A 14162-nucleotide genomic window follows, 5' to 3' on the forward strand; every position below is an offset into this window, starting at 1 on the left:
CAAATAAGCACCAAGTTTAAAAAGTCACATTATACACCATCACAAAGATATTTCTAAAGAATACAATATTTTTCTATCGAACTTTAATTCAATAAAAAAAAATTTAACATAATTTGAGGTGTTAGTATTTAATATAATCTTTTTACATAGTATGATCAATCTTTTCACGTTGAACTTGTATTTCTCGTTGATATGACTAAAAAAACGAATCAATATTGATATTTTGAGATTTATTGGTCAATTTGGTTGGTAAATATATTTGATAAAAAATAATGAAATTTGATGAATATAAATGGTAAAATAGAAATTGATTTGAAGTAATAATAAATTCTAAGTTAGTGAGAATAATCATTATATGAGATATAAATGTTTCAAAAAGTAATGATATTAATTATAAATTTTATTTGCAAAAAGGATGTCAAAAAGAATGACATCCTTTCCTTTTTAGTCTGTTTAAAAAAGAATGAATCATTTCTTTTTTTGGTAACATTTTAATTTCAACTTTTCACGTGGTACCCACAAGACTAAATGACAGTTTTGTACATTTCACATAACTTTAATTCAAGACCATAAGATTCAAAAGTGTTTTTTATTTTCTTAAATTTCGTGTCAAGTCAAACCATGTCATTCTTTTTGAAAAGGAGTGAGTAATTTGTTAGTAAATATAAATGTGGGGTTATTTTTATAAAATATAAACTTTTGAGTCAATTTTTGTATGTGAAAAATCTCAAATTATGATTTGAAATTCCCAAATCATAAATTTTTAGATAATTTTTGTCGAACTTCAGGTCTTTTAGATACTAAGCCAAATCATTTGTGTTGAACTTTAAATAATAAACTAAATCAAACCATTAAAACTCAGGTTCTTCAACCTCGAGTTCTTTTTTTGAGTTTTTCAAATTTTTGGGGGATGTTCTTTTTTAAGTAATCATATAAAACTATAATTAATTCGTGCTCCAAGTATTTCTTTCGTCCTACCAAAATATAACTATCTAAACTGTTCTTTTCCAAAATAACACAAAATATGAAATGGGCGATGAGACTAAAATGTGCAACAAAAAATAATAATAAATCATAAAATTAAATATTGCAAATTAATAGATTATAATGAAAATGATTATAATTTAAAAGTACTAAATCAGGCTAAAGTATGACTAATAAGTATTAATTACTTGATTAAACAATAAAGAAAAATTAAATTAGGTTATGTATTGTAAATGTCTAAAGTCAAAATAAATGTATTACTAAAAAATAAATGTTGGATATTATTGTCATTCTTAGTGTTGAATGAATTATTTTTGTGTTACTATTAATATTGATTAGATTTTGATTTGAGCTTTACTAGAGTTACTAATATCCATGGACTATAACATTTATTGAATCGTTCAAAATTGTTGAAATAATATGCTAAAAGATAAAAATTATGAAAAAATATATAAAAAAAAATATGTAGAAATTATCTCAAAGTAAATACTTTTATCTATAAATTAATTTTAAACAATATATATATATATATATATATATATATATATATATATATATATATATATATATATATATATATATATATATATATATATATATATATATATATATATATATATATATATATATATATATATATATAATGTTGTGTTATTTTGGCCGGAAATTGATTTTGTTAAGTTAAAATCGAATCTAGTTAATTCATACTTAACTTATTTTAGATCACAAGTTTCAAAAAGACTTTTTTAAAAAAAAAATTTATATCAAAATTAAATTGTATCACATAAATTAAAACAGAGTGAGTAACTAAGGGGTAAAATATTTTATATCGTTATCCTTGATTAAAATATAATATCAAGACAGAATAAAAGTCAGCAAATAATGTCCATGAAATTTTATTTTTGAATAATTCCCACTTTCCCCCCTTTTTTTTACATATTTAACAAGACCCTTCCCAAGAATTGCTTCACAACCTTTGTCCATTTACAACTCTAACCTTATCATTCTCTAATTGTTAAACAAGCTTTTGGACCAAGTCATTCACATGCCTCAATCAACAATATTTCCAAAAGCTTCACATGAAAGTTTTCATTTTTTTAACAACTATAAATGCCACTTCTTGGCAAATAACTTCAACCAATTCAAATACAAATTACTTTGTCTAAAACTCCAAAAAAAATATGTTTTCCCTTTCAAAAATGCCTTCAACAACATCAGTTCTATCAGCATATACAACTTTAACTGCTTCAGCAGTTCTAGTTAGAACTTTAGTCTCTGAGGTTAAAAACATGACAAACCAACTTATACCCAAAAATCTCCAAGACAAAATATTGTCTAAAGTTGGAATCTTTATAGGAAATATTTCTCCCCAAATTACCCTCATCATTGAAGAAAACAATGGTATCACTCCAAATGAAATATTTGAAGCCTCTAAACTATACTTAGGGACTATAGTGTCCTCTTCAGCACAAAGAGTCAAAATCTCTAAAGCAGAGAAAGAAAAGAAATTTGCTGTCAACATTAGCAAAGATGAGAAAATCATTGATATATTTGAAGGAGTTGAACTTATTTGGGAGTTGAAAGTTGTGGAGAGTCAAAAGACAAGTTGTGATGATGGTTATTTTTCTTTAGATAAAGTTGAAAAAACATGGTATGAACTTAGTTTTATTAAGAGTTACAAAGAAATGGTGATGAAAACTTATTTGCCATTTGTTCTTGAAAGATCAAAAGCTATAAAGGAGGAAAACAAGGTGATAAAACTTTCTCCACTTGGTATTTATGTTGAAGAAAGTGTGAATCTTGATCATCCATCGACGTTTGATACAATAGCAATGGATCCTGAAGAGAAGAACAAAGTTATAGACGATTTAGAACGATTTGTTAGGAGAAAAGATTACTACAGAAGAGTTGGCAAGGCATGGAAAAGGGGATATTTGTTGTATGGACCACCAGGAACAGGCAAGTCTAGCTTGATTGCAGCTATGGCTAATTACTTGAAGTTTGATGTATATGATTTGGAACTTTCAAGCATGCGTGGTAACGCTGATTTCAGAAGAATGTTAGTCTCTACCAACAACAGATCAATAATTGTTATTGAAGACATTGATTGCACCATTCAACTACACAATCGAGATGATGGTGCACAGAATTTCAATGATAGTGAAAGTCAGGTTAACCTAATTAAGAATATTACACATTCTTTGCTTTGTTTCTTAGTCATGTTTGACATAGTTTTCATGGACAGGTTACACTTTCTGGATTGCTGAACTTCATTGATGGACTATGGTCGAGTTGTGGAGATGAAAGAATAATTGTGTTCACTACCAACTTTAAAGAAAGACTAGACCCTGCATTGATAAGGCCAGGAAGAATGGACATGCACATTCACATGTCCTATTGCACTCCTAGTGGATTCAAGATCCTTGCTTCAAACTACCTTGGCCTTGAAAAACACTACAAATTCCGTGAAATAGAAGAGCTTATAACTGAAGTGAATGTGACACCAGCAGAGATTGCAGAAGAGCTAATGAAAAGTGATGAAGCAGACATTGCACTTGATGGACTAATTAAGTTTATCAACAAGAAGAAAGAAGATCGCAAAGACAAAATCATTGTAGAAAATGAAGTTGATGAGATAATAGATGAAGCCAAAAAGACGAGAAAACATAAGGGGAAATCAAGGAGAGGAGGAAGAAACAAGCGTAAAATTTACTAAGTTAATAAAAATTTACTTGTGCTATGTACTTTTTGCATTCTCATTCCATGTCTTTGCTAATGTTCTGTAACAATGGTTGCCAAACCAACATACAATGAGTTCCACCTGTTACTTCCCACCAACAAAGGTGCATGATAACGATGTGAAATAAGAACGTTATACGATATCCCGGTATCCTTCATTTTGGATTCGATAAAGAACCCTCCAGGAAATAACAGCTAGTATTGCTACATACATCTCAGGAAATAACAGCTTATATTCACATTCAATGGCTGTTCTTTTTTTTCCCTGTGAAGGATGGAGCTATAGCATTAACTCATGGATAAGCCTTAAAGTGTCCAGACCTGTACATCTCTTCCACAAAGAAAAACTGAACTCACCCATTGGGATAGGACAGAAGATGAGATAAATTAGAGATTTACATACTAGTGGTAGGAATGACAAATATTTAACACTGGTATACAGAAAAACTCTTGGTCTTCCACATGAAGTTCCATGCCTTGCCCAATTTTTTCCGCGAGGTTGACTTGCACAATGGCTTGGAATCTTCAGAAGGCATGTCCAATGTCTCGGTGTTTTCAGTCCGCGGTTGAGTTTGAACTGGTGAGGGTTCTCTCTGTCTCTGTTCACGAAACAACATCAAAAGCTTCTGAGCTTTTTGCTTTCCTCTCATAGTCCCATTTACTGATACCGACACCAATGAAGGTATCACTCCTTCTTGAAGGACCATTTGGCTGCACTTCTCATTTCCATTGCATAATATCAACATACAAGCTGCAGCTTGCTCCTGTTCTAAAGGCTCCCCAACGTCCAAAACCGTTGCAAGACTACTGATAAGACCAGGAGATGACACAATTTCATCCCTTGCAGATTTACTTAGAGATAGGTTTATAAGAACCGCTATGCATTTTTCTGTCGTATGGTCATCCGTATATGACATAAGAGTTTTCAGTCCATCCAGAATGCCAGCTGACAGAAGGTGTGGAGTATTTGTTGGATTACTGGAGAGATTAAATAGTGCATGGAGGGCATCCAGCTTACATTGAGTATCGGTCTCACGCTGTAGGACTCCGATCAAGAATGGAATGGCTTCACCAGAACCAATAATGGGCTTGGCTTCCTCAAGGCACGAAAGATTCAGGTAAAGAGCTGTCGCTGCACTGATTGCACTGGAAGTAGCAACCATTCTTCCCAGCAAAGGAAGAACACCCGCCGCCAGCATCAACTCCTTGTTCCTGAAGTGCAAGTTGGAAAGATGTCAGAACTGTCTACACTTCTCATCAAAGCATAAAAAAATATTGAAAGCACATGGAAAAATTTTGAACACCAAGCTAAACATCATGCACCAAGATTATTCTAGGCATTAAAGTCTGGAAGTACTTCACCTAGGCCAATAAATACTATGATCATTATTATAATGGATATACATCACCTATTTTAATGCTTATAGAGGGAAATTGCTAGAGATATGAAATAAATCATGCTAAGCAGAGATCATCAAAGATATCCAGAACATATAGTCAAGTTCTTTTTAACATCTTCTTTTATTTATTTATTTATGTTGTTGTTGTTAATTTCAAGTACTTGTTAACCTAACTTCATCTCCTTTGAATGATTTTCATTTGAACAAACAAGATTGTAGTTGTCTGAAATATCAACTTGTGTTATAAATAAGAAAAATGAAATTGCAAGTCCACCTTAATTATTGAAGCCAATGTATATGAACATCCTACCTACAACCCCACTACTCAAAAGAGTAGAAGCATGTACCGTGACAAGACAGTTAGAAGAGCAAAGTGAGCAAGTAAAAGTACCATAACAAATTGTACTTGGTTCATTTTTATAAGATAAAACCTGGAGTAGTACGACTGTAAAAAGAGAACTCGATTTCTCCGGAAAGATGCAGTTGTTAAGTAGGGAAAAAACTTATGGACAATTAGAGAAATTAAGAAATTCAAAGTTGTTTGAACTGTGCGATGCCAACGCAAGAAGTTCATCAGAAAGGCATATACTATTTTGACAGCTGAACAAAATAAGTACCTTATTCCTGGGCAAGAAGTCCTTAGGAAAAAATTGATCTACAACTCTACAACTATAACAAAAAACACAAGAGCACACACCTGTTATTATTTACTCCAAGGTTGAAGAGGGCCATGGTTCCGATTTCTTGAGCAATCTCATTCCTGGTTTGTATAGCACACTCCAAAAACCCTAGTAGTGCTTCAATAAAGCCATTTGCTCCCATATAAATCCTGATTTCTTCATCATCCTTTAGCAGATGCCTTATCTGTTCTACCACTTTGCACTTTTTCCTGTAATCTTCCCCTTCATTTAAGATGGCTAAGAAGTCATCGTATCTTTCAAGAGAATTGTCTTGAAGCTCATCTTCCTGGACAGATTCATCTACTTCAGTCCCTTCGGCCTCCTCAATAATACCACTATCTTCCAAAGGAACCACCTTGACACCTTTGAACTTGCAAGAAACGATACTTCCCGTAGATTTGGAATTCGTGCACTCACTTTCAGACAAAGCCAGTCTCCAGTAATTGAGATCAAGGGAGTCAGGTGGGCCATCCGGAATCGGAACCCCATACTGTTCGCACCAACTAGCAACCAGACCCTTCACACAATAATTAGGAGTTAAACCAAGATGAGGGAGCTCCTGCTGAGTCTTTGGGCATGTGTTATGCCCATCGCTGAACCACTTCTCAATGCAAATCTTTTCATATGATTGCCCAGAAGCAATTATCACAGGGTTATACATCAACTGTAATGAGATAGGACACCTCAGCTCTTCAGGAGGAACAGGCGTCTGGTCTGTTCTCCTAAAGTTGGGTTTGAAATTAAAAGAGCTAAGCTTTGAAAGTTGCCGGTCAAAAGCATGAATATTGCCTCCAGCTCCAATACCATACTCAAAGGATCCCTGAACCGTGGGTGAACAAGGTGTTGAACCCTGTGAATCATTGTCATCTGACAAGTCAGATCTAAACAACTTTGAGTATTTTCTAATGAGATGCAAAAGAAAAGCAACAATTGACTCTTTCCGTTTATCCTCTTCTGCTCTGGCTCGTTCAACAAGCTTTTTCAGAGCCCTTCTTTCTCTAAGAGCAGCTCTGGAAGAAGTTATACCGAGTTTTGAGGCAGCTTGGTGAAAAGACTCAAGTTCATTGTTGTCACTACCATTGAATTTTCTTCCCTGCTGAAGCAATGTAATTATCTCATCACCAATTTGCTTCTCCGCCAGATCAAGTGAGAACTCAATCCCTTGAAGTTCATTCAGAACTTCAGAGATCTGAAAAAATATAGAGATTACCATCAGAACCAAAATGTAAAACAGCCAAGAGGTGATGGCCCTTAAGAAATGATTAATGTGCAAAACTCCATTTAGTCAAATTGACCGACGTCACTAATACAGCACCCTCCCCAAAACAAAATGGAAAAAAAATCCACTATCACATTGCACAAGAGCTTAAATTTTACTACAATAAGAAACAAATTGACTTGGCATACAAAGAAATAAGAGAATGTTACCTGACAGCCAATACTTTGTGGTACTATATCTTCAACACGCTTTAGACTATCTTCAAGAGCACATCTTGCTCTCTCAAATTTCAGAACTATAGAGTCACCTGTTATGGCCTGAAAACAAAGACATTTCAATAAATATAAATTGTCAGAAAAAGAAAGTTTAGTGGACAGACATTGTAACCATTAAGAAAAATTCGGTAGCGTCTCTTCTTACTACTTCTGTTTGGTAATAAACATACTGCATGAGCAAATAAATTATAGTTATATCTTTACGAAATAGCACTTTACATTTAAAAACTTTCAAGTTGATCAAGTATTCCATTTGGAAACTGTTGTTAGATATTAACAACTACAAGACGTCAACCCCAAGCAACTTGGGAAGTGGTTAGGAAACATAATAAATAGGAAATCTTGTTATGTAGGATCCGGACCCAAGGTAACTCACCAGAGGAATAAGAAGGCACATTCATATCCCTCTTAAGAAATTAATAATACAGTACAGTCGAAGATTGCCAAAAAACATTCTCTCAATATTGACAATCAAAACTAAAAAGGTACCATCATTACCAGGTAAAGTTTACTGCATTCAGCACAATGTTGAAGAACAGTCTTTGTTTTCTCAAGGGCTATATGCAAAGCACACAATGCTTGAATACCAGATGTGCTTCTTGGTCTTGCAGCTTCTAGTTCAGGAAATATTCCCAGCACTTTTGCATATACAGCCGATAAGCTCTTGCACATTCCTCCATGTAACTATGTAACACAAAACTTTATTACTTATAGAAATATGATAAATGAACATCAAGAAACCCATATAAGTATCAAACAAGTATAAACTTAGATGATATAAAAGAACTACTTAAACCATCATATCCACCGACAGGTTGTAAAAAGTCAACTAGATAAGAAAAGGTTATTGAAAAAGCTAATCAGCGTCGAGTATACAAGGTGTTTTCATTTCAAAACCCAACTTTAAAAATTTTCCTAGTTGTAAGTCTACATAGATCCAATAAAATGGAAAATGAAAGCAACCATTTGTACATTAAGTGTTTCATAAGCATACCTTAGGCTCACCGATAGATAACAAGTTCTCCTCAACCTCACTATTCTCCATCATCAACATCGAATAGAATATTCAACTTCCTCAATCAGCAGTATCTGAAATCAGCCCCCAAAAAATTAAACATAAGTAATCGCAAAACAACATGGAATAGTCACCAATGCTTAATAACATCAAGAAGCACCAAACGGATTACTACACGGAACAATTAATAATTATAAACAACAAATAAATAAAACGAATTGCATACATCCTCATTTCATCAAAAAGGGGAAGCGCAAGACCAGATTTAACCAAGGTATAACTTATTGATCAATAAAGCTATTTAGAACCAACTATGAGGTCTCTGGTTCAAATCCCACCCGAAACAAAGACACCAGGTGATTTCTATCCATATCCATCTGTCCTAACCTTGATGGGCAGAGTTACGAATACCAATTGAACCTTGATGGACAGAGTTACGAATACCAATTGTTGGTAAAAGATGACACATATCCCGATGAAGAGAGTCACCTTTACCAATTGTTGGTGAGAGATGCACATATCCCATAAAATTAGTAGAGGTCATGCTTATCCACAAAAAAAAAATGTACAAGTCCAGATTTGCAAGGAGGGTATCAAATGACTAATAATCCAAACACATACAAACCATAATATCAAAAAAAACTTGAATCATTAGAAGGTTCAAACAATTCATTAATCTTACTAATCAAATTAAAGAGAATTAAATAGATTTGCAAATGAAGAAACAAAGCATTTAAAAACAAGCTTAGGATCCATAAACATTCCCAACACAATATCTAACAACACAATAAAGCAAGATTCAATCAAAATTCCTTTTTCATCAATATACAACCCCAAGAATCAAAAAATATATACATTTATCATATGCAACAACAACAATAACATAAAACATACAAGTATATTCATCAAAAATGGAAAACAACCCAAAAATGAAAACCCCCAAAAGGGTTTGTTTGTTTTAAATACAACTTCATATTCGCAATAAATCAAGAAAAAAACATATGAAATGATTTCATACGTACAAAAAAAACAACCAAGGAGGCTTCATGAAAAACTGCTGAAATTAATCCTAACAATACATTTGATGATTTTGTTAATCATCAAATCAACAAGGCTTGTATGGTTTGCAGATCCAAAAACTTGAGCTTTTTTTTTGAGAATGATGAAAATCTTTGATATTTTTTTAATTATTTAGATGGAGAAAGAGAGAAAGAGGGAAGAGGTAATAACAAAAAAAATTATAAGCAAGAATGAGTAGATAGAAATGAATGAATCCATGTGACAAAGGACTACTTTATTTATTTTATGTTAATCATAATAATATCATTTGTAGTTATTTTTAATATAACTTTTACATTTTTTAAAAATAAAGAATTAGTGAAAATTATTTGACCATGAAATTTTTTCACTTTTATCGGAGTTAAACTCCTACATATTTAGCCATAAAATTTATAATATTTAACCTTAAAGTTGAAATTTAATATTTTGAAGAATTTGAAAGAATGATAAATCATAATATTGAAAATATGCAGAGTTTTTCTGACATTGAAAATAAATTAAAAATTTCTGATTCTTAAAAAATATATTTTTTTTAAAAAAAATACCAAAATATTCATACTTTTTCAAGACACGTATTATCATTTTTTTCTTACTACTATTATTATTATTACTATAAAAAAATTGTAAACCATGATATGTAATTTATAGTGAAAAAGATGGTCAAGGAATATTTGAAATAATATTAAATTCTAAGGTAGTGCCATAATTTATTTACACCCACTTGCAAAGTGGAACTTATTAATCACTAATTATTTGATCATTAATTAGTTTAGTGGAGTACTTATTTATTTAACCAAAAATAAATTATTTAAAAAAAAAGATTGTTTTTTTTATGAATTAAATGACGATGTTGTCTCCCCGGTTCACCGGGCCGACAATTGCCGACCTCCGAGTTTGTCGGTAATTACACCTGTCAATATAATTGTTTATTGATTTTCCAATTATACCCCTGCTTCATAATTTTTTTAAAAAAAATATATCTTCATAATTTTAATTGGGTTAAAAGCTATTAATGGAAACTAAAATCTTTTTTCCTAATTATAGAGAAGAAAAATCAGTTGGTAATATTAGCCACATATTTTGCTATTATTAGCATAAATAAATGAATGATTAGACGTTCTAGTAGTTCTAGAGAAAGCTATATAGGAAGGAAAAAATGATTATTCTTTTTATTTACTTTTTATTATTGTATTTGAATTGGAGTATTTCTAAAATAGTCTCCTTATTTTAAGGAGATAGTAATAAAATTTATGTATAACTTGTCCTTTTTAGACTCTTCTTAGTGAATTTTCAGAAAATATATTGTTATCGTTACTGCTTTCTATCGTAAATTTATAAAATTAAAAATATAAATTTCTTCATAATGTGCAGATTAGCTATTTAATAATCACTTTTTAGTGAATAATGATATAAACTACTATTAATTTTATTGTTTTTCACTTATTTATCTTTATAGGCAAAAACTATTGTATAACACCCACAAAATTACAAGTGGAATCAAACAAGATTTAGATAAATATTTTTCATAGATAGCATAGTTTGAAATATTGCATAATAAATAATTATTTGTCATTTAGATTATTAATTATTATTATAATATTATATTGGCATATCCCATACCTCAAACTCGATCCTCCCTTGACTTTATCATTCCTTAAGAAGACAAATAAATATATATAGTATTATGATATGTATTTTTATAGGACAAGTTGTCAAACTGTTTTGCCTATTTTCATACTTAAATAAATTCAAACAAAGACTAGTGTTACTTCCCAATTATTTATTATAATATAAATATAAAATAATAAAAGTATGTGGACGATGAGTCAAATTTCAAACAAGGCAAAAGAAACAAAAAAAAAAGTGTGATGTAAGATACTTCCTCTAAACAAAAACAATTTTTTTTAAATGTTTCAAATATTTATTTTCAAAAAAATAAATTTTAAATAGAAAAACACATTTTATACACTTTTTATTATTAAACAAGTGAAACTTAATATGAATAAATTTTGACTATTAATTATTTGTTAAATAAGAAAATATGTCTTTTTTTACTAATTAAAAAGGGAGTTATTTTTTTAATTTGTGTATATAAATTGGACAAAGAGATATTTTGCAAAGGTGAGGGTATTATGGTCATTAGAGTATCTAACTTGAAGCTGCATCACTAGTTCCAAATGAGGTGTACGGAATGAATCTACTCAATTTAAATTGTCAGATTACAGCTGGTTGTGTTTTCAAAATTTTAACCCTTGGTTAAATTTCACTAAATAACTTTGATCCGTAATTTACGGACTCTTTAATTAGTTCGATCATAATTATGGTTTTCTCATTTTTCTAATGTTATCTTTGGTACTATATATTTTTATCACATCAATAATAATTTCATCAATATGAGCATATCATCTGTTGCTAGCTCTACACATTGATAGTGAATTTTGTTATTATTCGCCATATTTAGATGAGTTTAAGGTTGAATTATTTTTAATTATTCTTTTGAATGCAAAAGGAGAAGAAAAAATGGAATTATTATTTGTGAATAAAAAAGTATATGACTTTGTTTCATATCGAAACGTTCTATCATATAGGGGAAAAAATTGAATATAAGGAAAAAAGTGAATCATGCCATGACACATGGCAAAGTCGAACTCAAAGGATCATTGGTAGACGATCTCAGGAGAATGAAGAAGATTGTCCTCGGTATAACGCGAAAAACTTTTGAATGTTAGTGCAAATAATACAGTTGCATTTTCACCTGGCCCAATCCGCTTCAAGCGAGAAATAGAATGTAGGTACATGTTATTGATAGCATTTTCAGTGTCAAAGTGAGTCGTTATTTCACATTGAGGCAACAATTATGTTTTTGTGGCCTACAAAATGAGGCTTTACAAAGAATAAAAGGCATTAGAAAATCTCAGACAACTTTATATTAGTATCTTCTAGGAAAATCCCTCTCATTTATACTATCTATTTTTTAGAAGACAACCTACTTGTAAGAAATCATGACCTTGGCTTTTTAGCCCAAAGAAAATTAAGTTGATTGGTGTTATCCTATTTGTTTTAATCCATTTTATTCTAATGTTATTGATTTTTTCGATAAATAGTTTGGTGTCGTCAATGGGGATAGAAATTATTTCAATTTGTTTTTCAGTCCCGAACGAGGTGTAAGCTTGTGTAAAAAGGTTAGGGAAGCATTCACAACTAAAAACTTTAAGAAAATTATAATATGGTGATTTATCAAAAGAAGTTTTTAATGTCCTTGTAAAATAGGTGTTGACAGTCTATTAATAGTATAAACAGCATAATAGGCAGCACCAACCCAAAATTGTGATGGTAAATTAGCCTCTGCGAGAATGGTACGCACTATTGGAATAATGTGTGGATGTTTCCATTCAGCAACCCCGTTTTGTTGACAAGTTTTGGGATACGACTTACGAAAGAAAATACCTGAGTTAGAAAAATGTGAGTGCATAGATGTGTTATCCAATTCGCCGCCTCCATCACTTTGAGAAATCTTTATTTTAGTGTTAAATATGTTCTCTGCCAGTTTTTGAAAAAGCACAAAATGTAAAAACACTTCTGATTTATTTTTCATAAGATAAAATCATCAATAAAAATAACAAATTCCAAGTTCGATTAAACAAATGATTGTCAAAATACATCTGAATGAACAAGGAGAAGAACTACAGTGATCTTCCAACTTAAAAGGGTAAACATTGTAATTTTCTGAGCCGACAAGGGACACAATCACTATGAACAGAATTGAGCAAGCTAATGTAATTATTTTTCCCAAGACAGTCTAAAATTGAACTCCAGTATGGCCTAATCGATGATGCCAAATATCTCCAGATTGACGAATAGAAACACATGTTTGAGAATGAGAAGACACATATGAAGATGCTACCCTCACTGGAATCTTCCTTGAGAGTTTGACCCATAGCTTTGTCCTTAACAGAAACGAAAGAAGAGTCAAAATCAATAGAACAAATGTTATCCTTACACAACTTCTTTACAGAAATTAAATTATGACGAAGTTTAGGAACGTGAAACATGGAGTGCAAGTGTAATGGACGAGATATAGAGGGTAACTTAGAATATTCAATATTTTTAATATCAAGTAAAGTACCATTACCAACGAATACACAATCAAGACCAATATAAGGGGATTTTCGCAGAAAAATATCTTCATATGGGGTCATATGAGCGGCCGCAGCAAGTCAGAGTACCAAATAACATCATTTGTTTCACCAACAAAAGTGTGATTGAAACGATTAGTGCATTGTAATGTAGAATGATCAAGATACCCGCAAATTTGACATGAAATAGTGTTAGGATATACTATTAACCATGCGTTTTGATATAGTATTAACATTGAACAATTGTTTATTTATTTATTCAATTCAACAAAGTGTTACATTAAATAGATCAATTGTCATATATGTGTCCTTAACTTATATAGTAGATGATTTGGTGTATAGAGTTTAAGCTTATACACAGAAGATTAAATCATCAGTTCTTATAAGTTAAAATTTATAGTTCACAATCATAGATGAAAATTTGGACAAAATCATCAGAAAGATTGTAGCACGAGATTAAATGTAATTTATCTTGATTATGAGAATGGCATAGTTCTAACTTCTCGTGCTAGTGCATTTGGTATGTATTGAACGGGACCAAACAGAGATAGTTGTTTTAGACTGACTGATAAAAACATATTCTCTAAACTATTAAATGTACTTATATTCTTAATCTTGATATAACGATTATGATCTGTATATATTATTTATCATT

At 31.2% G+C, this 14162-nt stretch overlaps 2 protein-coding genes and 1 long non-coding RNA gene across 4 annotated transcripts; 1 reads left to right on the plus strand and 2 right to left on the minus strand.

Annotated features, from left to right (window-relative positions):
- The first annotated feature begins 2063 nt into the window (after positions 1 to 2063).
- Positions 2064 to 4938, plus strand: LOC101265639 (AAA-ATPase At3g50940-like). Its single transcript, XM_004239152.5, has 2 exons — positions 2064 to 3155; positions 3230 to 4938. The coding sequence occupies exons 1-2, from the start codon at positions 2166 to 2168 to the stop codon at positions 3698 to 3700; spliced, it is 1461 nt and encodes a 486-aa protein (XP_004239200.1). The 5' UTR covers positions 2064 to 2165; the 3' UTR covers positions 3701 to 4938.
- Positions 3939 to 10126, minus strand: LOC101265333 (U-box domain-containing protein 45). Of its 2 annotated transcripts, none has more exons than XM_010322697.4 (6): positions 8651 to 10126; positions 8292 to 8386; positions 7796 to 7981; positions 7232 to 7339; positions 5821 to 6992; positions 3939 to 4935 (listed from the first exon to the last, which is right to left on the minus strand). In XM_010322697.4, the coding sequence occupies exons 2-6, from the start codon at positions 8349 to 8351 to the stop codon at positions 4149 to 4151; spliced, it is 2313 nt and encodes a 770-aa protein (XP_010320999.2). In that variant the 5' UTR covers positions 8352 to 8386; positions 8651 to 10126; the 3' UTR covers positions 3939 to 4148. The 2 variants fall into 2 exon arrangements, with proteins under 2 accessions (XP_010320999.2, XP_004239199.2); XM_004239151.5 differs by having other exon boundaries at positions 9335 to 9985.
- Positions 10127 to 12939: 2813 nt separating this feature from the next.
- Positions 12940 to 13664, minus strand: LOC112941479 (uncharacterized). Its single transcript, XR_003246739.2, has 2 exons — positions 13504 to 13664; positions 12940 to 13318 (listed from the first exon to the last, which is right to left on the minus strand). It is a non-coding gene; the product is annotated as an uncharacterized lncRNA (long non-coding RNA).
- Between the last annotated feature and the right edge of the window lie 498 nt (positions 13665 to 14162).

The sequence above is a fragment of the Solanum lycopersicum genome, chromosome 5 (assembly GCF_036512215.1).
Source record: "Solanum lycopersicum chromosome 5, SLM_r2.1".
Classification (NCBI taxonomy): Eukaryota; Viridiplantae; Streptophyta; class Magnoliopsida; order Solanales; family Solanaceae; genus Solanum; species Solanum lycopersicum.